Below are 25,176 nucleotides of genomic sequence, written 5' to 3' on the forward strand. Positions count from 1 at the left end.
AACGGACAACAATTTTCCGCTGGTACAAAGAGTTCCAGAGGGGAAATTTTGGGGTTGAAGACGATCCTCGTTCTGGGCGACCGTCTGAATCAGTGACTGAGGAAAACGTTGTAGCTGTGAGGAAAATGTTGCAGCAAGAGAGGCGGTTGACATATCGACAGGTAGAAGAGACCCTCCACATCCCTGCACCAGCTATTCATTCAATTCTACACGACCATCTCCATGTTAGAAATGTTTGTTCCCTTTGGGTGCCCCATTCACTTTCAGAGGAACAAAGGGTACATCGTGTGAAATGGTGCCGAAAAATGTTAAAACAGTTTGAAAATGGGACTTCGCGTAACGTCAGTAGCATCGTTACAGGTGACGAAACTTGGCTTTATCATTACGATGTCCCAACAAAATCCCAGAACGAGGTTTGGCTGTTTGAATATGAGGGTACTTCTGTGACCGTGCGAAGTCAAGGTCAGTGAAGAAAAAGATGATTGCAGTATTATTCACTAAACGGGGCATCCTGACTCGGGTTGTGTTAGAAGGCACACGCATACCTTTCATTGTTTAATACGAGTATAATATTACGGCGTCCAATCAGGGTGAGTCGGTAAAAACCAAAATATCCGGTTGTGTTGTTTGAGCATACAGGCAGGGCAGATGTTTTCAGGCCGGAATTAATATTGCGGGTTACGTAAAACTACATTGGAATGGACGTCTGGATCACACGGTATAACGCCTTCATAGGAAATCTTGTGGGAAAACACGACAGAAATTCCGTAAGAAATTTCCAAACAGAACCGTGCCTAGCGTCAATACAATTAAAAAATCTAGCTAAAAAGTTCAAACAGACAGGTTCACTAAATGATCGTAAAAGACGTAGAAGGGGGACATATTCTTACCAAAGACTTTAACATTACTTATCGATACTTTCAGAAGAGAGATGCTATTTGAGAGAGACTAGAGCACACCCCGCAAAAATAGGCGTTTGGTGCGAGAAACCGAAGTAAGTAAGAGTGTTCTACTAATAAAGCAGTTAGATTACTTGAATTAAAGCCATACAGGATCCGACGGTACGAGAGTTTAGGGAATATGACCCAATAAGAGTTTAAGTTTTTGTAACTGCATTTTAGAAGGTCCGCTTCAGTGATGTAGTGGTTAGTGTGATTAGCTCCCACCCCCAGAGGCTCGGGTTCGATTCCCGGCTCTGCCACGAAATTTGCAAAGTGGTGCGAGGGCTGGAACGGGGTCCACTCAGCCTCGGGAGGTCAACTGAGTAGAGGTGGGTTCGATTCCCACCTCAGCCATCCTGGAAGTGGTTTTCCGTGTTTTCCCCCACTTCTCCAGGCAAATGCTGGGATGGTACCAAACTTCAGGCCACGGCCGCTTCATTCCCTCTTCCTTGTCTATCCCTTCCGATCTTCCCATCCCCCCCCCCAAGGTCCCTGTTCAACATAGCAGGTGAGGCAACCTGGGCGAGGTACTGGTCATCCACCCCAGTTGTATCGCGACCCAGAGGCTGAAGCTCCAGGACACTGCCCTTGAGGCGGTAGATGTGGGATCCCTCGCTGAGCCCGAGGGCAAAACCGACCCTGGAGGGCAAACAGATAAAGAAGAATAAGAATTTTAGAGGGAATTGATTCTGGGAAAATCGATCCAAAGTTGAAATGAATGATTCCTGGGGGGCATGGAACTAAATTTGGATGTCACGGAGTCAGCAGTCGCCATGGATTGATTTCCCTTTATTAACTCCATCATTACCACTTGTGATATCGATCTGCTCTTAATTGATTCTTGTACAGTACCGGTACTAATCCCGAACACTGTAATGTATCTTCAGCAATCTCCATCATTGATTTCTCAGGACCCAGGGGCTCTGAACTTCGAAGCGTGGGTTGGCGACCACGGGGCCCTTTGCTGAGTCCGAGCATTGCTTCCACTTACTTGTGCCAGGCTCCTTACCGGTACTTTCATATATCCCATCCGACCTCCCTTGGTCAACTCTTGTTCTTTTCCGACCCTAACGGTATTAGATATCGAGGCCTAGGGAGTCTCTTCTTTACGACCTTCGTGGCCCTTGTCTTTCTTTGGTCGATACCTTCATTTTCCGAAGTGTCGGATCCCTTCCATTTTTGCTCTGATTAGTGTTATGAATTATGATGGTTGCCTAGTTGTACTTCGTCTTAAAAGAATAATCACCACCAACACCGTCATCATTCATTTCTCAATGATAGGCCTATTGTCCGAGATTCTTACCGGTAAATGTTATGTTGGCTTAATTGAAATACACTACCGGGACCGCTAAATGTCTAGTAGGTGTCTATTATACTTTTGACATGACCTAATGACCAGCAAATATGATAAGTAGTTTATGCAACGCTAGTCGTAGCGATATCAATGAAATGAAACAGCCTTTTTATTTTGTAGTCAGTAGCGTCAGTAGGAGAACAGTAGATAAAAGTGGAGTAAAGTGAAAACACAATGGCATGGATAAGGCTAAAGAACGGAAACGCGGTAGTATATGGGTACGTTTTGTTATGTACAGAATTACTTGTTTCAAGTCCTGTAAGTTTTTAACATCGCGAGCATTTTTTTTCACACACTTTTTGTAAATTAACGGCGGCTGGCAGGCCTAGAGTTTACCATTTCTTCCTCTGTTTCTTGTTGTTGACCATGTTTTTACTATTGAGGTTAGTTTAAGAAATTATTTCTTTTAGGTTTGCTATTAACGAAAAAGTAACATAAAAATGCTCGTATAACAGCAGAGCAAATGATTTGGTAGTTCAGAATGATTAAATATATATGTAGACCATTGGATCCCTATTTTGTTACTACTTTGCCTGTTCGATTTCTTGTGATCAAATCTTTATTTCTGCGGATTCTGTTGCTGTTAGATTCTCGAACTTTACGCTAAGATATTTCTCTCTATCAGTCATTGTCCGTCATGTCAAGACATCCGATATTTCTTGTTGCTTCAAGTAAGGAGCTGGACTGCTTGAGACATCTCAATAAATCAAACAATCATTCATTAATGATCTGCGTTTTGGGTTGTCGCCCAGGTGGCAGATTCCCTGTCAGTTGTTTACCTAGCTTTTTCTTATACATTTTCATAGAACTTTGAAATTTATTGAACATTTCCCGTGATAATTTATTTTAATCTCTTACTTCTCGTCATATAAATGAATATTTGCCCCAATTTGTCCTCTTGAATTTCAACTTTATATTCATACTACGATTTTTCGTACTTTTAAAAGCTCCACTCAAGTCAGGGTTGTCAGATACCTGAAATCAAAATACAGGACAGATGCGAGATCGAGGAAATCAATGGGCTCGTATTCTACATGTTATAAATTTTGGTTCAAAGTGTTATGCTTATTATTATGTTGACATCATAGTGCAGTTTATTAATGCATGCCTTAACATTTATAGACAGACTGAAACTAACAGTACCGTGCAAGTTGGCCGTGCAGTTTGGGTCATGTGGCTATGAGCTTGTATTCGAGAGATGATGGGTTCGAACCCCACTGTCGGCAGCACTAAAGATGCTTTTCCGTGATTTCCCATTTTATACCAGGCATATGCTGGGGCTTTAGCCTGACTTAAGGCCACGGTCGATTCCAATCCTAGCCCTTTTCTATTCCATCATCACCGTAAAACCTGCCCCTGTCGGTGCAACGTAAAATGAATAGAGATAAAACTTAGTTTATTTAATTATTCATACCAGTTCTTTCAATTTCTATATATTTTCATTTCTCTGAAGTGCTGTTATCAGTTTTTTATCATTCTTAGCAATTTCATAAAAATCACTGCATGTCATTTAAGAAAATTCACATAACTTAAATGAACAGCTCAGACCTAATCAAGTCAACAGAACATAATATTTCTCACAGTTGACAGTTTCACACAAACATGCGGTGGACTTTGACTACCTCAGGTAGCTGTCCGCTATTACACATCTTATTCGCCAGGATGGACAACCCGAGAACTGCAAACAATAAAATAAAAAACTATTTTAAAAATATACGAACTCACATCACATAAAGAAACCAGGGAGTGAAGAAATCTATCCTCTTTGAAAGAAAGAAGAAAAGCTCTTGGTAAGTTACTTATCACAGGTGGAAACGCTGGCATATTTCTTGAGGTTCAAAATACGGGACAGTTGCCGTGTTCGGGACGCAGGACATTTAACACGAATGCAGTACTGTCCCATAAAATCCAGGACGTCTGGCAATCCTGACTCAAGCTTATTCGTCTACTTATGTCATTCCACGCCAACTCTTCACTAACAACTCGAAAAATGTTCGATTTATAATGTCCAATGATGGACCCATTATATTGGCACCGGTATTATAAATTTACTCATTCGGGACAAATAGTTCAGGTTCCCTAAGGAAGTGTATTATCCCTTTATGAAACAGCAATCAAATAAATATTTCAACTCATAGTCTTTAATATACTCCCAGAAATCTTATGAATCCGAACTGCCTTTGTAGCTTTCAACTTTCTTTCTTTCTTTCTTTCTTTCTTTTTTTTTTTTTTTTTTTGCTAGTTGCCTTACTTCGCACCGATACAGATAGGTCCCCCTGTGGGTGGGGGTGATAGAATAACACCCACGGTATCCCCTGCCTGTCGTAAGAGGCGACTAAAAGGGGCCTCAGAGGCTCTGAACTGTGGAACGTGGGTTGGCGACCACGGGGCCCTTAGCCGAGTCCTGGTATTGCTTCCACTTACTGGCTTCTAACTTTCATCTCTTTCATCTATCCTATCCAACCTTCCTTGGTCAACTTTTGTTCTTTTCCGACCCCGACGCTATTAGGTTTGCGAGGGCTAGGGAGTCTTTCATTTTCACGCCCTTTGTGGCCCTTGTCTTCCTTTGGCCGATATCTTCATTTTTCGAAGTGTCGGACCCCTTCCATTTTTTCTCTCTAATTAGTGTTATATAGAGGATGGTTGCCTAGTTGTACTTCCTCTTAAAACAATAATCACCACCACCACCGACACAGATAGGTCGTATGGCGACAGTGGGATAGGAAAGGACTAGGAGTGGGAAGGAAGCGGCCGTGGCCTTAATTAAGATACAGTCCCAGCATTTGCATGGTGTGAAAATGGGGAAACCACGGAAAACCATCTTCCATCTTCAGGGCTGCCGACATTGGGGCTCGAACCCACTATCTCCTGGTTGCAAGCTCACAGCCATGCGCTCCTAACCACACGGCCAACTTGCCTGGTTGTATCTATTTATGTATGTCTGTATTATCATAGATAATTTGAGTATTTTGCTAGTATTAGTCGCCTCCAGGACATTATAATCATCTACCTTTACATATTGCTGACTGAATACTTCTGCTTTCTGAAAGTCCTCGCACATACACTCCCCTTGAGCATCAATGATTCCCAGAATGTCCTTCCTGGAACCTGTTTCTGCTTTAAAGTATCTACAGTATACATATCCTTCCATTGCGCCCTGAAATTCATATGGCTGCCAATTATGGCATCCAGTTATGTTTGCCATCATGTTATCCTCAGCTGATTTTTTTTTTTTTGCTGAATTCAATTTCCTAGTAGTGAGTTCCTTCCATCTTTCCTTACTCCCACAACCATTCCTAACTCTACTTCTTTCTAATCTGCACTTCCTTCTTAATCTCTTTACTTCCCTGTTCTAATAGGTCCTTACTATTCCTTATCACTTTTAAAGGTGCATATCTGTTTTCACACTCCTCAACAGTTGTTTTAAACCCATCCCATAGTCTTTGCACATTTCTATTTACCATTTTCCATTGATAATAATTGCTTTTTAAAAATTCACCCATTTCCCTCTTATCAGCCACATGGTATTGCCTAATAGGCCTACTTTTACAACATTCCTATCTAACACATTTATTTTTAACTCTGACAAAGACAGATTCATGATCATTTTTACCATCTATCATATCAGTTTCCCTATAGAGCTCATCTGGTTTTATCAGCACCATGTGTAGAATATTTTTTCTCTCTAGTTGGTTTCTGATTCAGCTGATTCAGCTGTCCTTTCCATAATAACTTATTCACCATTTGTTGGTCATGGTTTGTCATTAGCATTCCCTTCCCAGTTAACATTTAGCAGGTTCAGATCATCCACTACAATAACGTTCCCTTCTGTGTCATTCCCCACACAGCTGATTATCCTGTCAAATAATTCTGCATCAGTGTGAGCACCAGCCTTGCCAGGTATGTGCATCCTAAAACCATCAAGTTGCCTATTGTCTTTAGACATGAGTCTTACACCTAGAATTTCGTGTTCCTCATCCTTAACTTTTTTGTAACTTACAAATTCTTCTTTCACCAGTATAAATACTCTCCCCTTCTATCGTTCCTAAATTGTGTCTAGGATAAACACTCCAGTTCCGTGAGAAAATTTCCGCCTTCATAATATCACTTCTCAGCCAGGATTCAATTCCTATTACAAAATCTGGTAGATATATATCTATCAAATGACTTAATTCTGTTCCTTTCTTCACAATATTTCTACAGTTTAACACTAACAATTTTATGTCATCCTTACTTGACTTTATGCTTCCTATCATTGATCTGTCTCAGCTTTATCCTTGGCTTTGACAAAATGAAAGTGAGTGAGGTATGAGTGATGCTAGTAATGCCATTCCATCTGCAGCCAGTCCCTGTTATGAATGATGTGAAAATATTGCTCATAGGGTCGGTTGGTGCATGCATTTCAGTGGGCTTGAGAGACTGATATGTAATAGCAACTTCTGGCTCGGTGAGGAAAGCAACGGGAAACTACCTCACTCCTCATTTCCCTAGTACGCCTCTTCAGTGACGCCTAGGCCATCTATGACAGCTGATGGTGGAGCTGTTGAAGATCCAACCACCCTTCGGGCTGAGGACTAAACATACACATACACACTGTCTTCACTGCTCCTTGCTCCACCCCATTTCCCTCCCTATAACTCTTCTAAACAAACCCCCTAACATATATGTACCATTGCAGTTCAAGTGAAGGCCATTTGAGAGTAGATCCCTATCTTCTTCCCATCCATTAGGATCTACAAATCTCACTTCGATTTTCTCATATATCCATTTCATAGTCTCATTTAAATCCCCAATTTCCCTCCATTCAGTATCCCTGTACACAGTATCCCACTGATAACAGTCTCTGCAGTCTCTGCTTTCATAAACTTCTTCTGTGCTCCCATAACCAGATCCCAAACATCTCCAACTATGTTAGTACCAGTACCTACCAGTACATAAAAACAAATAACATTATTATTGTTGACTATGGACCATGGACATGAGAGCGGGCGGCGACGGCTAAACAAGCGAGCCCCCACATTCTGTATAGCATCACTGAACTTTGGGACTATGTCTGGTTGAAGCAGTGAACTGGCCACAGCACTTGAAAGAAGGCATATAGACATCTGCGTGGTGCAGGAAACAAGATGGAGTGGAGAAAAGTCACGCAACATTGGGTGTGGATACAAATTCATATACAACGGTACCCGAAGAACAACTAACGGTGTTGGCATTGTTATATCAGCAAAATTTGATGGTTATGTCTCTGAGGTGCAACGCTACGATGATTGGTTGATGAAAATCATATGTCATGGATAGAAGGAAGGTCCATTTTTTCAGTGCCTATGCTCCACAAACCGGCCTAGACGCGGAAACAAAAGATGCCTTCTGGGAACTGCTTGATGAGAAGACTGCTGAAGTGCCACCAGAAGACTACCTCATCATTGCCGGTGATCTGAATGGACACGTCGGGCAGAGGAAAGAAGATCACACTGCCCATGGTGGATATGGATGTGGAGAGAAGAACGACGACGGCCAACGAATTCTTGATTATGCAGAAATTCATGATCTGATCATCACGAACACCTGGTTCAAAAAGCGTGATACTCATCTAATCACGTACTACAGTAGCTCCAATGCAACTCAGATTGACTACATCCTTGTGAGACAACGGAATTTCAAAGATGTTCTAGATACAAAAGTTGTTCCTTACAAAACTGTCAGATGCAACACCGACCTGTCATCTGTAAGCTACGGATAAAGTCGCCAAGAGCTGAATACTTACCCAGAAATGGGCCTAAAAGAATCAAATGGTGGCGCTACAAGGAGAAGGAGGCCGACATTGTTACAAAAATTATAGTGCCACCAATCACTACGGTTGAAGAGAGCTGGACTAAACTGAAAGACACCGTTCATGAAGCCGCATAATGTATTCTTGGAACAACTATATCAAGACAACGTAGGATTGACAAAGACATGTGGATTTGGAATGACGGTGTTAAAGATGCAGTGCAGAAGAAAAAACAGCTGTACCACGAGTTTCTTTCAGATAAAACACCATCTTGTTGGAATGCCTACAAAACAGCCCGTAATGAGGCGAAGAAGGTCATTGCTGTAACAAAAGCAAACCGATATGCAGATCTATATGGAAAACTTGACACGCGCGAAGGCGAGTGGCACATTGACCGGCTACTCAAATCAAGGCACCACAAAACGGAAGACATCCAACGTTTTTACAGCATCAATGATGAAACAGGTGACCTGCTGGTCAACTAGAAGAAAGCGCGAGAACGCTGGCGGAGCTATTTGGAGAATCTTTCAACCAAAGAATTTCCCCACCCACCAATCCTGACCAGCTCTGCTGTTGAAGGCCCAGTGAAGGAAATTGACGTCATGGAAGTTCAGGCTGTACTGAAGGAGATAAAACCAGGGAAAGCCACGGGCCCTGATGATCTTCCGGCAGAGTTCTGGTGCTCTGAACGGTGGGATGTGGCAATATGGCTAACACAGCTTTTCAGTCAGATCATCAAAGAAGGTCAAATACCATCAGATTGGCGACGGAGCATTACTGTACCAATCTTCAAGAAGAAGGGAAGTCCTGCCGATTGTTCTAATTATCACCTGATCAGACTTCTGAGCCATGCAATGAAGATCTTCGAACGTATTCTCGACAAAAGGATTCGCGAGATAGCCAAACTTACAAAAAGCCAAGCTGGATTTGTGAAAAATTGCGGCACAACAGATGCAGTCCATGCTGCACGGCTGTTAGTTGAGAAACACCGTGAAAAAATAAGCCTCTTCATCTCGTTTTTCTGGATCTTGAGAAGGCCTTTGATCGGGTGCCACATGACCTAATCTGGTTAGCACTATGAGAACATAGCATTCCAGAGCACCTTGTTAAGTGGGTACAGATGCTCTACGTAGAACCAAGGAGTTATGTTCAAGCTGCCTCAGGACCGTCCAATGATTTCTGCATCACTGTAGGAGTACATCAAGGCTCTGCCTTCTCACTAGTGCTGTTCATTCTTGTGATGGGCACTGTTACATCAGACCTGCACAAGCCAATACCATGGACACTTCTCTATGTTGATGATGTCATGTTGGCTGGAGAATAAGTTTGATCTCCAGCACCAAACAGAAGAGTGGAACAACTGACTGGCGCAATATGGTCTGCACCTCAACAAAAAGAAGACAGAATACATGACATTAGATCCTCGAGAAGTTGGAAACATCCACGTTGATGGTGAAGACCCACCACAAGTAGAGAAATTTAAATATCCTGGCTCCACACTCTCTGACGATGGCAGACTTATGACAAGGTCAACACAAGGCTGAAGTGGCGAATGACAACGGGCGTCACCTGCGACCGTCGGATGAAGAACCATCTGAAATCTAAGATCTATCAGACTGTTATCCGTCCCGTCGCTCTCTACGGCACTGAGTGTTGGCCTGCTACAAAAGAGGCAGAACGTTGAATAAGCTTCATGGAGACAAAAGATGCTTAGGTGGACAGCTGGCATCTCTAGACTAGATCATATTTCAAAAGACGATATTAGGAAACGCTTTGGCATTGCACTGATCCAGAAGAAAATGCAGGAAAACCATCTGCGCTGGTTTGGGCATGTGTTGCGTGCAGAAGACATACATTGGCAAAGTCAGCATATACATTGGAAGTCGCTGGAAAGAGGCCCAAGGGACGACCAAGATAGCGATGGACCGATACAGTGCACAATGACCTGAAAGCCATAAGACCACATCCAGACATGGCCCGAGACCGAATTAAATGGAGACAACGAATCCACACAGCGGACCCTGCCACCAGGCGGGACAAACGCTAAAGAAGAATAAGAATAAGAAGAAAACAAATAAATTTATTATTGTTGACTATGGACCATGGACGTGAGAGCTACCTGTCGCCATTAGTGGAAGGGACTTCAGGCCGGTTGACAGCAGCCTGCTGTTGACGAGGATAGAGGAAGGTGGCACCACGTGAGATGTCTCGTCTGAATACTCCATGCCCCTTTCTACACATGTGGTGGTGTGCAGTGGAGTGGCATGGTAGGCAGTGGACCATGTGAAAGTGGAATAGGCTACTTACATTTTATTATAGACTGTTATGCCCTTCACGGTTCAGTCTAATGATAATAATAATAATAATAATAATGTTATTTGCTTTATGTCCCACTAACTACTCTTTTACAGTTTTTGGAGACGACGAGGTGCCAGAATTTTGTCCCACAGGAGTTCTTTTACATGCCAGTAAATCTACCGACATGAGGCTGACGTATTTGAGCACCTTCAAATACCACCGGACTGAGCCAGGATCGAACCTGTCAAGTTGGGATCAGAAGGCTAGTGGCTCAACCGTCTGAGCCACTCAGCCCAGTGCTATTCAGTCTGCAGGCCTCTGTGGATTTATTAAATGCCTCCTCAATCCTCTATTTCTAACTAGCTCTGTGGCCTCCTTTAATTCCATACCTCTTATCTTTATACTGAGTCAAACTATCACCATCTTGGTCTCCCTCTAGTTCTCTTACACTCCATGACAGAGTCCATTATTTTTCCAGATAACCTATCCTCCTCCATTCGCTTCACATGGACCCACCACCGAAGGTGGTTTATATGTACCATTTTATCCATTGAGTTCATTCTTTCTGCAATTGTTCCAATCTGTTTTGCTACTTTCATGCCTATTAGGCCTACTTCTAACTTAAGAATAAGATATCCTGAGTCCACACAGTTTTCACTCGTGCAGCATAGTTGGTCTGAAAACGGACCACTGGACCAGTACGAAGACAGTTTCGTCCAGGAGCTGACTTCTTTCTTACAGAATATTGTTGATTGCAACTGCAAACTCATTGCATTAATTTTGCTACACCTTGACCAAAAGTATGGCTTCTGATTGAGATAGCTAAATAACATTCAGGAGTTTCATGCTAGCCCAGGAGGGCATATATAGCAAGCGGAGATGCAGTTCTCCCATAGTACATTGGCACTGCATTGTGCTTATCACATGTATAGCTTGCAGTAGTGTCGCTACCGGCCAGTGTCTTGGTCAAGGTGCGATATCCAACAGATGAACCCATGCTGTACTGGGGCAAAATACTGGTAATTTTGATGATTGAGTTCCTGAATATTATTTGCTACACCTTGATTCAATCTCACTATATTACCATCCTGGGAAAATACATATTCTAAATACTTCCCTACTTTCCTGCTTCTTGCTTCCCTGCTGAAACCCCTGTGGGTGGGGGCAGTAAAACAACACCCACAGTATCCCCTGCCTGTTGTAAGAGGTGAACAAAAGAGGTCCCATGGGCTCTCAACTTGTGAGCATGGGTTGGCGACCATGTGCCCCTCAGTCCTGGCATTGCTTCCACTAACTTGTGCCAGGCTCCTCATTTTTGTCTATCCTATCTGACCTCCCTTGGTCATCTCTTGTTCTTTTCTGACCCCGATGGTATTAGAGTATTCGGGGCTTAGGGAGTCTTTCATTTTCACACCCTTCGTGACCTTATCTTTCTTTTTTTCTGAATATATCAGCAACTATGTTAGAAGAATAATAATTTAAAATCTAGAATTCAATCTTTTGGATTTTAAGTAATAATAATAATAATTAAGCCCACTAAGGAGCGCTGGTGACTAGTTCTTCCTCGATGCTCTTCTTTGTTCCCAATATCTCTTGAGCCCTGCTGATAATTTCTCCTTTCTCTCCTGTGAAAGGGGCTTCCGACTTCTAGGAACTCTAGGTGGTGGGGTCCAAGACTGTACCATAGCACAAAATTTGGAACGATCTTCTATATCAATATCTGAAATCCCAGCCGAATCCAAGTCCTTCTGTACTTCATTAAGCCACAAGCTTCCAGTCTTGTAGCTTTTAACCAAAGAAAAGATCTTCTTGGTAAGCCTGTTGCTGTCCATTCGTTGTAGGTGTCCATAGAACTTAAGCCTCCTACGTCGCATGCTGGTATTGGCTGATTCTAACTGTCGATACAGCTCAGAGTTCGATTTAAGTCTGTAGGTTCCATCTGGGAGCAATCTCGGTCCATGAATTTTCCTGAGGATACGTCTTTCGGCTTTCTCTAGATCATCCATGGTGCCTTTTTTGTTTATCAGGAGGGTCTCTGAGGCGTACAAAAACTGTGGTCTGACAACAGTTTTGTAATGACAGATCTTAGCATTTTTCGAAATGCACCTCTTATTATAATGGTTGTGGGATAGTTGGTACGCTGCATTGAGTTTGTTACACCTTTCTAGGATGGATGTACCGTCTCTACCATTGGGGTGGACCCATTCACCAAGATAGCGGAAGCGATTGACTTTCCCAATCGTTCCATGTATGGTCGTCAAAGGGGGGTTACCGGGATGCCGAGTCTCAAAGTACTTAGTTTTGTCATACGATATGTGTAATCCAACCTTCACCGCTATCTCGTGCAGGGCTTCAATAGCAATGACAGCATCCTTAGAGTTGTTGGTTAGGATTGCAATGTCATCTGCGAATGCTAGGCACCTGATCTCAATCTTTCGAGTCCCGGCTCCAATGGCAACTGGTTTGATTTCTAGATTCCTCAGTGTACATTCCCAGTTCTTGATGACTTTATCAAGCACTAGATTAAACAGAATGGGTGAGAGGCCATCACCCTGCCGTACTCCAGTTTTTATCTTGAAAGTCCAAGATAGTTCTCCCCTGAACTTCACCTTAGATGTTGTATCCATAAGAGTCTGTTGGATGAGGGTGCGTGTGTTGTAATCAACACCTCGTTCTTGCAGTACGGAGAAGAGTGTCTGGCAGTCGATGGAATCATAAGCTTTTTTAAAGTCGACGAAAACCACAGCGATGTTCATACTCCTTACTTGTTTTAGTTGGAGAATGGTTTTTAGGTTGAAGATCTGCTCGGTACAAGACCGTCCCCGCCGAAATCCTCCTTGATGTTCACCAATCGTTCGATCACATTGGCTTTCTACATTGTCCAGTAAAATCCTTGACAGCACTTTGTATGCTACTGACAGCAGAGATATCCCTCGGTAGTTGTTGACATCACTGTGGTCACCTTTTTTATGTAAAGGGTGTATGATAGCTGATTTCCAGTCATCAGGGATCCTGCCAGTCTCCCAGCAATCGATCAAGATCTGGTGTATGGCCTCTGTGATCTTATTTCCACCTGCTTTTAGAGCTTCCGCAATGATGCCATCTTCCCCGGGTGCTTTGCAGTTCTTAAGATGTCCGATGGCATTAGCAACTTGCTGCATTGTTGGTGGGTTAGATGGGAGGTGTATCTCTGGAGGATCTTCAACAGGTAATCTTTCCGTGGGCTCTTCGCAATTGAGCAGCTGCTCAAAGTAGTTTGCCAAAAGTTCCACGTTCTGGCTGTTGCAGGTGACCAACTCCCCGTCTGTATTCTTAAAGTGAAGACATTGTGGTTTATAACCTGAAAGTTCCTCTTTGAAGGCCCGATAAAAGTTTCTGGTGTTGTACATTTTGAATTCTTCATCTAACTTCTCCAGTCTTGACCGATCGTAAGATCTTTTCACACGTCTGATGGTCTTACTCGACAGTTTCCGCATCATTCTGAAATTCTCCCAATCTTCCTTTCGTTTAGTCGAGTACCACTTCGTCCACGCTGCGGCACGCTCATCAACTGCAAGATCGCATTCAGTATTCCACCATCTATGTCGTCTCTTCCTTCGAGGTTGTCCGAGGTTATTGGTCGTTTCGCATATGGTGGACTTCAGTTGGTTCCAGTCTTTCATATCTTTTTGCAAGATGTCGGTTACAAAACGTTCTTTATTCTCCGACAGGAATTGGGGATCAATCCTTGGTGGAACTGTGGTAGAAGGTATATTTCGTTTTGGCAGTAATCTGGTCTTTATTTGTGTGAAGAAATGGTCAGAATCAACATTCTATCCTTTACGAACTCTGACATTCATGATCTCTTTCCTGCATTTTACACCGATTGCAACATGATCGATGATCCTATAGCTGCGTTCGGTGATTGCCAGGTGGTCTGATATTTTGGCTTTCTGGGGAAAACTGTGGACATGATCTTCAACTGATGTAATCTACACAGTTCAATTAAGCGCTTGCCGTTGGTGTTTGTTCGTCTATGTGCTGTGTAAGGCCCCAGTATATCTTGGTACTGTCGTTCTTTTCCCAGTTGAGCGTTGAAGTCACCTACGAGTATTTTGACATGATGACCGGGGATCTTACCGATCTCGTCTTCTAGCATCTAATCAGTTTTTTTTTCTCTGGTTTTTGGTTATCATCATCTAAATAGTATAAATTCAGCATCCTTATGGCCATTCACAGTTTGTGAACTGATGTCTTTCAAATATATTACATTAATATACAGGGTGGACCATGTAAGTTGAGACTGTACAATATCTCAAAAACTAAGCTGATGATGGCAAATACAGTTGCCGAAATGGGTCCCTATGTTGAAATCTAATGAAGTTAAATGACAGTCCTTTGTGAATACAGTGGCTTTTAATAATATTAATATTATTATTATTATATTATTATTATATTTTACCAAGGCAGAGTGAACACCTTTTTATAGTTCGCTGACATTCATTTTACGAGGGACTGTTTTTGTTGTATACAAGGAACTTGGCATACAAGGCACAACATAAAAGTTTATTGCTTCAACACATTTATACAATATGTACATGAAATAGAACGAAACTTGTCTTGAAGCTTGTTGAGTTGCACACGTTTAATGTTAATATAAGGTAGTAGGCTGAGGGCCTGAATAATATTTACATTTGAGATTCCTATATACATTCAATCTTGTCTTGAGGGGACAGTCTGTTCAAATGAGAGAATGTTCTTGATAGTCGAAAACTATCGGTCATGCATAATAACAAGTGTAACATGTAGAGAGAGTTCGTACTAGCAGAATGCTAACAGGAGGCATATAACTTGCAAGAAACTTGCGTCTAATGCTCATATATGGCAGAATGCTATGATTGGAGTCGGAGCACTGTATGGGACTTGTGTGAGTAGCAGAATGCTTGGATGGGTGCTTGACATGGCTACGGGATGCAGGATGAATGAGGCAATGTCCAGAGGTGAAACCTCACGGCCAGGAATCAGTCCACCTATTCAGAACACATTTTTAAGAGGGTACCTCTGTGTCTGACTTGCGGTGTAGTCTGGTCGTTGGACACTGTAGGAGTCCTGGAGAGGTGAGAAACGTTGCTCCTTTTATAGCGTTGGCTGATGTTACCGATGATCACGTCAGCGCACTGCAGTCTGCCTCGTGGTCTCTAGAAACATCCATGTGTCGGGTGAGCTGCGGAGATTGTAGGCGCGGAGAACACACACAACAGTTTTTCACTAAAGATCTGTACTACAATGGACCTCCATATCAAACATAAAAATGTTTAATGTTTCAAAATTACATCAGCCGAATTTATTTTAATGCATGTCAATAACTAAATTGTATAATTGGCCAAGAAACATTGAATGCCCTTAAAATCTAAGCAAGTGTAATTTTAAAGAGATAGATTTTACCAAAGACTTGTATTGCAATTAACCTCCATACCAAGCACAAATATGTTTAATGTTCCAAAATGATATTAGCTGAATTCATTTTAATGTATGTTAGTAACCAGAATGTATAATTGGCCAAGAAAAACTGTATGCCCTTAAGGTCTAAGCAGCTGTAAAAAGGTTTTTTTAAGAGACTGATTTTAACTAAACTAGATGCTTAATCATCATTTTGCAACAACTACAAGGACTTGACAACGTTTCAACTATTTATATCCAAAAGATTGTACAGAATTAATGAATTATAATATATCGCATAAGAAATATGCTAGTAATTTCAACAAAAAAGTTTGATAGTGTACACCTAATACACAAAATAGTTTAAGAGTATGGTTCATTTTGTATATACATATATTTTAAAATTATGATAATATAGATTTGTATAATGCCTTGTAGCAATTTTTCCTTTTGGCTGATGATGGCAAATACAGTTGCCAAAACCGGTCCCTATGTTGAAATCTAATAAATATGTGATGTATTAATAACTTTACACTGTTGTAGTATTGAATAGGTGGAAACAATCACCCTCATTCCTTAATGTAAAGCATGTCCTATGCACGCCTTCATGTTGTCCGGAGTCGTTGGGTTTTCATAATACAGTCGATCTTTCAGGTAACCCCTAAGAAAAAGTCCCAGGATGTAAGGTCAGGAGACCGAGCAGGCCAATTGATGTTACCTGTGCATCCTATCCAACGATCATGGTAACTGTTATTTAAAACATCCCGAACAGTACGTGCATAGTACACAGGGCATCCGTTGAGCTGATACCACATTTGCTTCCTGATTTCTAATGGTACATCTTCTAACAATAATGGCAATACCTCCGGTAACAAGTGTCTGTTCTTTGCACCTGTTAAGGTGCTATCAATAAAATATGGTCCAAATACGTCTGCACCCAAAATCCCACACCACACATTAACTGACCAGAGTCTCTGATGTTCCACTTCTCGTAACCAATGTGGATTGTCCACAGACCAGTAGTGCATATTGTGTTGATTTACTTCACCATGATTTATGAATGTATACTCATCACTAAACAATACTACCTGAAAAAGTTAGTATTATTCCTCTGCCAACCTACAGAACGTTAGTCCAAAATCATCACTGTGTAGTTCTTGATGTAATGACATATGGTAAGGATGGAATTTATGCCTTTTCAGTATTTCAAGGACACTGCTTTTGGACATTCCCGCATTGGTAGCTAATATATATATTGTACTGAAAATTTGTCAATTTATTTCTTATAATTGCATGTCAGTATGGAGCAAAAATGAAATTTATAGCTTATAATTGGTAGCTAATGCATGAGAACTAACACGGGGTTCATAATTCACTGCAGCTAGCACCGCAACTGCTCTATCGTCATCCGTAGTGATTTGTCTGTTCGTCTTTTTCTTTGGCTGGACACTGCCTTCTTTGGTGAATTATTTTATCACACGATAAAATGAAGCTCTTGATGGAGTTCTTCTGTCAGGAAACCTTCCCGCATACACAAGAATAGCCTGTTCCACATCTCTCCTAGATTCGCCATAAATGAGAACCATTTCCACTTTCTCTTGTTGCAGAAGTCAGTCCATTTCAACTCGCAGACAACTGCATATGCTTCAAATGCTAAACAACTTGCATGGAACTGATGGTTGTACTTAGTGATCACTAATTGTAGTAGGTACATACTACCAATGGATCCACCTGGACTTGCAGGCGGTTGCAAGTACAATAACAACAGATACCAGGAAACTGTCCTACCGCGGAAAGTAAACAAAACAGCAGACACAGTTGTCTCATGGCCACCTTGCCGTAGTGTTATGCTGGACTGTGTCAAATGGGTCCAGCCATTCATGTAATTCATTCATACTTTTCGTTGTTATGTACGTTGGTGTATGAACAATTGCAAGTGCGTTATACGAAAGTTGTTTAATTTTGTATGAGGAATGTGAAAACAAAAGAAAAGATGTTGGTTCCCAATTTAGAAAAACGTCATGTGACCTTCAGATGACCATACAAACGTTCTCCAAATAAAACATGACAAATACAGCATGTTCTTTCCCCCTTAATATCAAGCAACTTTTATTCCAGACAGTTTTTTACACAACACTTGGTTTTTGAGATATTGTACAGTCTCAACTTACGTGGTCAACCCTGTACATTGTTTTGCACACCGGTGTATTTACACAATATGAAACTTGTTATTGAAATTTACTAATATTGTAATATTCATGAGAACTATGAATGTTAATGAAGAAATAATTTTAATTTTGAAGGTATCGCCACATCTTGAAGTACTCTACTATGCCCATAAGAAAAGTTCTGATAGCAAATCGTGGGGAGATAGCCTGCAGAGTTATGAGAACTGCTAAGAAGATGGGTATACAGTCTGTAGCAGTTTACAGCGATGCTGATGCTCGAGCAATGCACGTGGAATTGGTAAGTGAAAAGTTTACATAATATGAACCTTTTAAACTAAAACTAGAACAAGTTCATCAACATCATCCTCCTTCTTTCTCCTTATCCAGCTCCTGCTGGGTCTGGATATGTATAGCACTTCTCCACCTTCCTCTCTCCTTCCACAATTCCTCTTCCATCAGTGTGTACCAATCCAGGTTTCGTCTTTACATTGGTCTGTTTTCACACCAACTTTGCTGAACGGGAGTGAAAGTTGGGTGGGCTCAGGGCATCTTATTCATAAGTTAGAAATAACAGACATGTGAAAGGGGCAAGAATGATTGGTGATTACAAACCCACTTCATATTTGATGATATAATCCAATGGTTTCGTAAGAGAATATTTTCCACCTAAACAATACCTTTATATTTTGCCTTTGGCAATTTATAATATCATTAAAAATAACAGTAGGCTACATGTTTTGTTGCTTTGCGATCATCATCAGCTGTATACACAAAAGCTTAGATAAAGAAGCATTAAAGTAAGTGCATAATAAAATCCTTGTTGACTTAAAAACTATTGTTAGTAAAGAACGTATGAGTTGGATGGGGGTGGGGGGAGTGCGGCGGGAAGTGTATGGGTGTTACAAGGAAGTTAATGTAAAATAAGTTAAAAACTCCATCTTATTGAGCTAAAATGTCTTTAGTATCGATTTAAGTCCCGAAGACGTAATTAAAATTACTTATTGTTTTAATACTAGAAGTGGGTGTTGTAATCTTGAAGAAATGTTTTTAACTAGAATGTGCTTCTTCTTTCATTGAATTCTAGTTTTCTTCCGAGTCACATTGTACTGTGCTGGGAAATGTATAGAAAAGGTTGATCCACTTGTTTGACCCTTTCTAAGTTCAAAAGGTAGATTCACTGTTGGTTTAAGTTAGGAGTTGTGTTCACAGACATTTCAGGTTGGATAGCTTGTTGCACAATCCCTGTCCGATTCACTTTCTTTACTCCCCATTTTTACGGGTGTGGGTCTGTATCTACTGTTCTCAATCTAGTGTTGGTCCTCAACAAGGATGCTTTAGAGAAGTCGAAGATGAAATGGTGAGGTATGTGCATGAAAAACATATGAGCGGAATGGCCATATCACAGCACACAAGACTTGCTGATCTTCAACGTCTACGTCTTTACTATACTGAACATAGCTAGCCGCTGAAGCCAGATGAACTTAGCCAAAGCCGGCAAGTGAGACATGCATTTAGCGGCAGCCGGTTATTCCTGGTGCTTAGTCAGACTTTTATAGACGACAGGAATTCTTTTGTGATGTATCGTCATATTGTAGTGAGTTGTTGAACAAGTATTACCAGTGAATTTTCAGTGGGTTCTTTTCGATATTATGATGCCAATTTTAAATTAATTGTTATTAAACATGGGGAAATAAAGAAAAATTGTGCAACCACAAGAAAATGCAGCATAACTAAAGCCACTGTTCGGCGTTGGCGTGAAGACAAAGGGTAGTCTAAAACTGCGTAGGCTATTGTACAAAAAAGGCATTCAGTGGCCTGCAACAAGGGCGCTTTAAAGAAATCAAATTGTAAGGTATGTGCACGAAAAATGCAAGGTCGGATTGGCCATAATATAATATTCCATACAAATGCATGCTTGCGAATAGGAATTCCCTGAACTTTCAAAGGCAGTATCAGATACCTGTAATGAAAATGATTAGGGAAGTAGGTAGGATTTACATGATACTTCTGTGTGTTTATTTTATTTCTCAAATTAAATTTGAAATTTGTTAAAAATAAAATTATGATTCCACAAAGCACTTTTTAAGCCGGATTTATTATTATTATTATTATTATTATTATTATTATTATTATTATTATCATTATTATTATTATTATTATTATTATTATTATTATTATTATTATTATTATTTTCTTTTTTTGAAGGAAAAATTGGGGGTCATTTTGGATTCAGAGAAATACAGTAATTGGAAACAGAGGATTGTGGAGACATTTTGTTAATTCACAGAGGCTTGCACCGAGTGAGGTGGCCATATGGTTAAGGTCATATAGCTGTGAGCTTGCATTTGGGGCATGATGGGTTCGAATCTCACCGCCGGCAGCCCTGAAGTTGGTTTTCAGTGGCTTCCCATTTTCACACCAAGCTGTACCTTGATTAAGGCCTTGGCTGGTACCTTCCCAACTCTAACCCTTTCCCATCCTAGCATCGCTGAAAACCTTTGATGTGTTAGTGTGACGTTAAACTACTAGCAAGAACGTAGTCTCATAGCACGAAAGGACCAGATCACGAGAGTGGCAACGTTTAAATACCTGGGATGTAGGCTAGGTTCACACCAGCAAGCAACTTGCAAAAGTTATTGCTGCAAATTGTTGCAAGGCACTTGCTGCTGGGTTTACACTTCAAGCAACAAAACTAAACAAGTTACTTTGCACAAGTTTTTCACAAGTAACTTGCAGATACTGTTCACATATGCTTGCAGTGTCAGTCAACCAAAATGGCGACATACTGGCAGATTGGATGTGCTGCAGCTCTCTTTATTCTCGTGAATAAGGGAAAAGAAGAGATTTAGGAAGGTTTCGGTTAGGGGCTCGATACTCAGAAGACCACGTCTGGAGTCTACAATAATCTGCTGCAAGAATTGAAATAAAAGAATGCGAATAGCTATCAAAATTTTTGTATAATGTCTACAAAAGATCTCTATTGTTTATTGAAATTAATTAGAATGAAGTGGAAATGTGCTACCTGTCAAAGATTTTCTCCTAGAGATCAAAATTACAATAAACAGGCCCGCCGACTTTGTACCCGCAGTAAACAACAGAGAGATACAAATCTGTTCGGTAAAATACTGCTAGAAAATATTATTTCACTTTCTAATTCAACTATTTATACTTTCTATGCTTTGGCAACTTTACATCTTAGCATGTGGGCACATATTATGTCATATGGTATTACTCCCTCTGGCCTAAAATGTTCCAACACTCGGCACCCGGATTTTCCTCGTATGAAAATGCAACTGCTGCTTCGGTCAAGTGGCTTATAAGAAGTTCCATCGAAATGCCACTATGTTACGTGATGGTTTAAACATTACACTAGTTGAGGACCAGCCCTAACAAAACTCGCCTTGTCTCTTAAATAAGACAGGTGTAAAATTTCATAAAATCACAATCCGAAACTCAATACAGAGTACATTGAAATCTTGGTAATACCAATTTAATGGTCCGTTATTGGACATTATAAACTTTCCAGCTAACTCATTCTTGGTTGCCTGCATTTCACCCCTATGTGCTAAGTTGGGCTCATCAGTTGGTACTTAGCACACCCACCAAGACGCATGGCTAGTGCATACCGTGGAGGCCACTGCATAGGCCACTTGAAGCCACCAGCAGTGCCAATGCACTATGAGAGACTTTGACTCATTTCCAAAAATTGATGCCTGCCTGGCCATCAGATGATATATATGTTGATTCCCACAGGGAATGTGAAATATTTGTCCTGAATGAGTAAATTTATAATACCAATTTAATGGTCTGTTATTGGACATTATAAATTTTCCAGCTAACTCATTCTTGGTTGCCTGCGTTTCACCCCTATGTGCTAAGTTGGGCTCATCAGTTGGTACTTAGCACACCCACCAAGACGCATGGCTAGTGCATACCGTGGAGGCCACTGCATAGCCCACTTGAAACCACCAGCAGTGCCAGTGCACTATGAGAGACTTCGTCTCATTTCCAAAAATTGATGCCTGCCTGGCCATCAGATGATATAGATGTTGATTCCCACAGGGAATATGAAATATTTGTCCTGAATGAGTAAATTTATAATACCAATTTAATGGTCTGTTATTGGACATTATAAATTTTCCAGGTAACTCATTCTTGGTTGCCTGCATTTCGCCCCTATGTGCTAAGTTGGGCTCATCAGTTGGTACTTAGCACACCCACTAAGACGCATCGCTAGTGCATACTGTGGAGGCATCATGAAAAGTTTTCATTCCCCTCCATGAGGGGGAGGGGCGGGCCACCTAGAAGGTAACGCCTTCTCTCTGGCCAGGAGATTCGGCGGGGTTGTGGGTTTGATGGAGTAGGAGGATGGGCTAGGGTGATGATTTGGCATGGTGGAGGAGGTGGGGGAATTTTCCTCTGGCTGTGTGCTTTATTTACAACTTGGGTCTTTTACAATTTTATCAGACTTTTACAACGTTTCATTTACTATTTACAAATTAAGATTGCAACTGGTGAATTCGAGTAATGGTATATACAATGATGTGAGCTAAGAGTTTTCACATATATGTAGCACAGATGTTGAATATGGGCTGGTTAAAATATGACACCAACTTGATAGTTATACTTACATAAATACTGTATGTACAATGAGAAGGGGTAATAGGGATTTAAATTATATGAGTAGAGCCCATGTTGTAATGGGACTATTTACAATGTGATACCAATTATAGAGTTATATTTATGTGAAAACAGTATATACAATGAGATGGGATGAAAGGGGTTTTACAATAAAAGTTAGGATAAATGTTGTATTTGGACTATTTACAATATTGCACCAACAAGATAGTTATAATTGACATATATACAGTAAATACAATCATGTGAGCTGACTGAAGTTTTACAGTAAATGATGTAGAAGAGAAAAGATGACAATAATAATGTTAATTGGATTATTTACAGTATGTTCCAGTTAGATAGTTGTTCTTATATACATAAGGTGTGTACAGTCGACATCTTTATTTAGTCAGTTAGGGAGTGGGGAGGGCATCGACGAGGGCTCACCGTGATATTGAATTGCCATTACGATATGATTTATAGGCTGATTGGGGTGTTAGGGGTGCAGGTGGGGTATTGGGCGTGGGGTGGGTGTTGGGGAGTGGTGGTTGCCGTCGCAGTTCTCTTGGAGGCATCGCCTCAGGGTGGGGGTAGGGATCGGTAAAGGTTGTAAGGTGTCTGGATGAAGTGTGGGGAAGGGGGAGGTGGGCCGTTGAGTAGGTGGTTTAGGAAGGGGTGATCCCGGTCAGGAGCTTGTTGATAGGTGCGCTGAAATTGGTTGAGGACATAGGAGTCCAGATTGGGGAAGGGAAAGATGTCGTGTAGGTCCAAGGTGGGATAGTGGAATGGGAGCCGGAGGGCGTGCCATACGATGCGTCGTTCTATGGAAAGGAGGGGGTGATAGAGGTTAGGGTTGGATTTGGCTATGGCTGCCTAGGTGGTGAGTCCATAGGTTATGGGTGGTTGGACAAAGGATTTGTATGTGTGAAGGAGGAGGGAGGATTGGAGACCCCACTGTGTGCCGGCTAGGCGCCGCACCAGTCGGGCACGATTGGCTGTCTTGGATTTGAGATCTTGGAAGTGGGGACGAAAGGTTAGGTGTTGGTCAAAGAGGATGCCGAGGTATTTTAGGGTGGGTTTACCGTGGAGGCCACTGCATAGGCCACTTGAAGCCACCAGCAGTGCCAGTGCACTATGAGAGACTTTGTCTCATTTCCAAAAATTGATGCCTGCCTGGCCATCAGATGATATAGATGTTGATTCCCACAGGGAATATGAAATATTTGTCCTGAATGAGTAAATTTATAATACCAATCAGTATGCACTAGCTATGCGTCTTGGTGGGTGTGCTAAGTACCAACTGATGAGCCCAACTTAGCACATAGGGGCAAAACGCAGGCAACCAAGAATGAGTTAGCTGGAAAATTTATAATATCTAATAACGGACCATTAAATTGGTATTATAAATTTACTCATACAGGACAAATATTTCATATTCCCTGTGGGAATCAACATCTATATCAACTATGGTAATACATATTCTGTAATGGAAGCAAAGAATCCACAACCTCCGCTCACAGATGCACAAAATAATAATAATAATAATAATAATAATAATAATAATAATAATAATAATAATAATAATAATAATAATAATAATAATTTAATTAACAGGCCCGATCACTTTATACCCATGATAAACGCCAAAGAGATACATACATGTTCAGTAAAACACTGCTAGAAAATATTATTCATTTTCTAATTCAACTATTTAAACTTTCTATGCTTTGGCAACTTTACATTCGTAACATGTGGGCACATTTTTAATAATAATAATTCATTAATATCTTACCTTTGAAGGAACATACTATGTCCAAAATCATTGCTATGCTATTCTCTGTGAATTTCATACCTGAAAAATACGGCCACCGAGACTCGGCTGGTATCTCTGAGGAGCCACATTTTATTTTAACAAGTTTTTTCACTTCCTGGGAAAACTGTGTTTTTGGGTTGTGCCATTCTCTCAGTATTTCCTTCGGTCCTCTGCATTGGTACTGAAAGCAATGGGTGTCTTAATTCTGTCTTTGAATTCACTGCTGTGAACGTCCCAAATTTTTGGGAAGCTCTTGAATTTTTGTATTAATTCACCAGGATACCTTCCTGGACCATTGAGTGGTGTGGTCATCATCATCATCATCATCATCATCATCATCTCCCAACTCCAATTTCCCGGGTGTGGTGTACAAATGCTCGCCATCTCCCTCTGTCTTCATACATCTTCTGTTCCAGTACATCCTCCCATTTGTGTCCTCTCTCCTCCACATCTGATCGTACAGTCTCTATCCAGTGTTTTCTATGTTTTCCCTGTGTTCTTCTTCCTAATGAGATTAAGGTCAAAATATTTTATGGCAGGTCTTTCACTGTTCATTCTCATTATGTGCCCATACTACTGAAGTCTGCATTTCTTTATGACACTGGTAATAGGAACCTCGACACCAGCTACTCTCCTATTCAGTTCATTTCTGATCTTGTCCTTTCTGGTGGTTTGGTTCATGGATCTAATGAGTCTCATTTCAGTTGCTTGGGAGTAATGGAGTCCCACTCCCATTCGACAGGCGAGGGACTCCTTGGAAACAACTTGGCGAACAAAATGGAATTCGATAGGGAGCT

General features: G+C 41.1%; 1 protein-coding gene across 1 annotated transcript in view; it reads left to right on the forward strand.

The window, feature by feature from the left end:
- The first annotated feature begins 2,376 nt into the window (after positions 1 to 2,376).
- Positions 2,377 to 25,176, forward strand: part of Mccc1 (Methylcrotonoyl-CoA carboxylase 1) — a 138,089-nt gene continuing 115,289 nt past the window's right edge. Inside the window, exons 1-2 of the mRNA XM_067149707.2 lie at positions 2,377 to 2,513; positions 18,085 to 18,247. Coding sequence (XP_067005808.2) covers positions 2,470 to 2,513; positions 18,085 to 18,247 — 207 coding nt within the window. The 5' untranslated portion in view covers positions 2,377 to 2,469. The remainder of the gene's footprint in view (positions 2,514 to 18,084; positions 18,248 to 25,176) is intronic.

Source organism: Anabrus simplex, chromosome 6, assembly GCF_040414725.1.
Source record: "Anabrus simplex isolate iqAnaSimp1 chromosome 6, ASM4041472v1, whole genome shotgun sequence".
Lineage (NCBI taxonomy): Eukaryota > Metazoa > Arthropoda > Insecta > Orthoptera > Tettigoniidae > Anabrus > Anabrus simplex.